At 42.2% G+C, this 2,251-nt stretch overlaps 1 protein-coding gene across 1 annotated transcript; it reads left to right on the top strand.

Moving 5' to 3' along the window:
• Window positions 1-588: 588 nt before the first annotated feature.
• On the top strand, window positions 589-2,241 carry LOC142553715 (geranylgeranyl diphosphate reductase, chloroplastic-like). The gene has a single exon (XM_075664162.1). The coding sequence runs from the start codon at window positions 700-702 to the stop codon at window positions 2,041-2,043; it is 1,344 nt and encodes a 447-aa protein (XP_075520277.1). The 5' UTR covers window positions 589-699; the 3' UTR covers window positions 2,044-2,241.
• Window positions 2,242-2,251: the final 10 nt, after the last annotated feature.

Here is a 2,251-nt window from a genome sequence, read left to right as displayed (position 1 = left end):
TGGATGTGAAAACAGTGGTGAGAGCCTATGCTTTTCAAATGTTATGCTCTAAATCCAAATAAGCAAACATGTAATTTGAAATAGGAAATTTAAATATTTCATTTATTTTTAGAGTAGGTCTTCTGTGAGACGGTCTCACTAATCTTTATATGTGAGACGGGTCAACCCTACCGATATTCACAATAAAAAGTAATACTCTTAGCATAAAAAATAATATTTTTCATGGATGACCCAAATAAGAGATTCATCTTACAAAATACGACCTGTGAGACTGTCTCACTGCAAATTTTTGACTCATGTTTAACCTTTTAAAAAAAAATTGTATATGCAATTATCGTAACAACCATAGTGTATCACTCCATCGAAAAGCTAAAAAGATTCCCACTGTTAACTAATCTTCCATTTGAAAAGTAATGAGACACACACACTTTTTTATATGGGTTATTAGTGATTGGTCTTTTTGTAATTTCAATTTTTTTATGTAAAGTAATGAGACGCACAGAATTTTTTTATGGGTTCTTATTGATTGGTCTTTTGCAATTTCAATTTTTTTTATAAAAAAATTGAAATTGCAAAAGACCAATCAATAATAACATTAAAGTAATCCCACCATCAATTGGTAATTCATTTCAAGATCCACTTTTTCCAAAATCTAAGCTAAATTTTGAAAGTCACAGTTGGTTACTCACTCCACCAAAAATGGCTGCTCACTCCCACTTTCACCACATTTTCAACACTCCCTCTAGATTCAACAATGTTAAAACTCAACCAATACATGTTAAACCTGCAAGAAGAACCATTATCAGCGCCACTCTTCGTGCCGCTGTCATCGGCGGCGGCCCTGCTGGGTCCTCCGCAGCAGAAGCTCTGGCAGCTGGTGGAATAGAGACTTTCCTCTTCGAACGCAGCCCCGAAGCCGCCAAGCCTTGTGGCGGAGCAATCCCTCTCTGTATGCTCGATGAGTTCTCCATCCCATCTAACCTTATTGACCGTAAAGTGACCCAAATGAAGATTGTTTCACCGTCAAACCTCACCGTTGACTTCGGGAAAACTCTGAATCCCAACGAGTTCATCGCCATGCTCCGCCGCGAGGTGCTTGATAGTTTCCTACGCAGTCGTGCAGTGGGCTGCGGAGCCACCCTCTTCAAGGCCCTTGTGACGAATATAGACATGCCAGCGTCGGAAAAAGCCCCTTATCTGATCCACTACATTTCAAATAATAACAAGAGTACGCTCGCCGTAGACGTCATAATCGGAGCAGACGGCGCCAACAGCAAGGTAGCGAAGTCAATAAAAGCAGGAGACTACACTTGCGCCATGGCGTTTCAAGAAAGGATCAAATTGCCGGAAGACAAGATGAGATACTACGAGAATTTAGCAGAGATGTACGTGGGAAACGACGTCTCGCCCGATTTCTACGCGTGGGTCTTCCCCAAATGCGACCACGTAGCAGTAGGCACAGGCACCGTTTGTTCTAAACAAAACATCAAACAGTTTCAGGCCGCCATTAAAAAACGAGTGAAAAAGAGAATCGAGGGAGGAAAGACATTCAAAGTAGAAGCGCACCCAATCCCAGAACACCCACGTCCAATAAGGGTCCGTGGGAGGGTGGCACTAGTGGGAGACGCCGCCGGATATGTCACAAAATGCTCCGGCGAAGGCATTTACTTCGCGGCAAAAAGCGGGAAGATATGCGGAGAAGCAATCGTCCGGGTGTCAGAAAACGGAAAAAAGATGATCTCGGAGCAGGACTTGAGGAGGGAATACTTGAGAAAATGGGACGACGAATATTTCAGCACATTCAAGTTTCTGGATTTTCTGCAAAAGGTCTTTTATGGGAATGACGCGGGGAGGGAGGCGCTGGTAGAGATGTGCGGGGATGAATATGTGCAGAGGATGACATTTGACAGCTATTTGTACAAGAAATTGGCAAAGGGGAATGCGTGGAAGGATGTAAAAATGGCGGCGAACACCATCGGCAGCCTTGTTCGCTCTAGTATTCTTGGAAGAGAGATGAAGGCCAGGCATATCGTAATCGAGTAGAATAATAATAATAATAATAATAATAATAATAATAATTTTGTTGTCCGTTTTGATTTTCGCATGCTTGTTTCTAATTAGTTGCGCTGGAATGATGAAGATAGCGAGAAAAGTCTCGTCAGTTCAAAGGGTTGAATAAATCAAATAGCCCACAAATAAGAGAGATCACGAGCTAGATCGTCGTGGAAGTGGGGAAATAAGTGCAAGAGTC

The sequence above is a fragment of the Primulina tabacum genome, chromosome 8 (assembly GCF_025594145.1).
Source record: "Primulina tabacum isolate GXHZ01 chromosome 8, ASM2559414v2, whole genome shotgun sequence".
Classification (NCBI taxonomy): domain Eukaryota; kingdom Viridiplantae; phylum Streptophyta; class Magnoliopsida; order Lamiales; family Gesneriaceae; genus Primulina; species Primulina tabacum.
The sequence above is the reverse complement of the archived record's forward strand: the minus strand, read 5'-3'. Positions and strand labels throughout refer to the sequence as shown.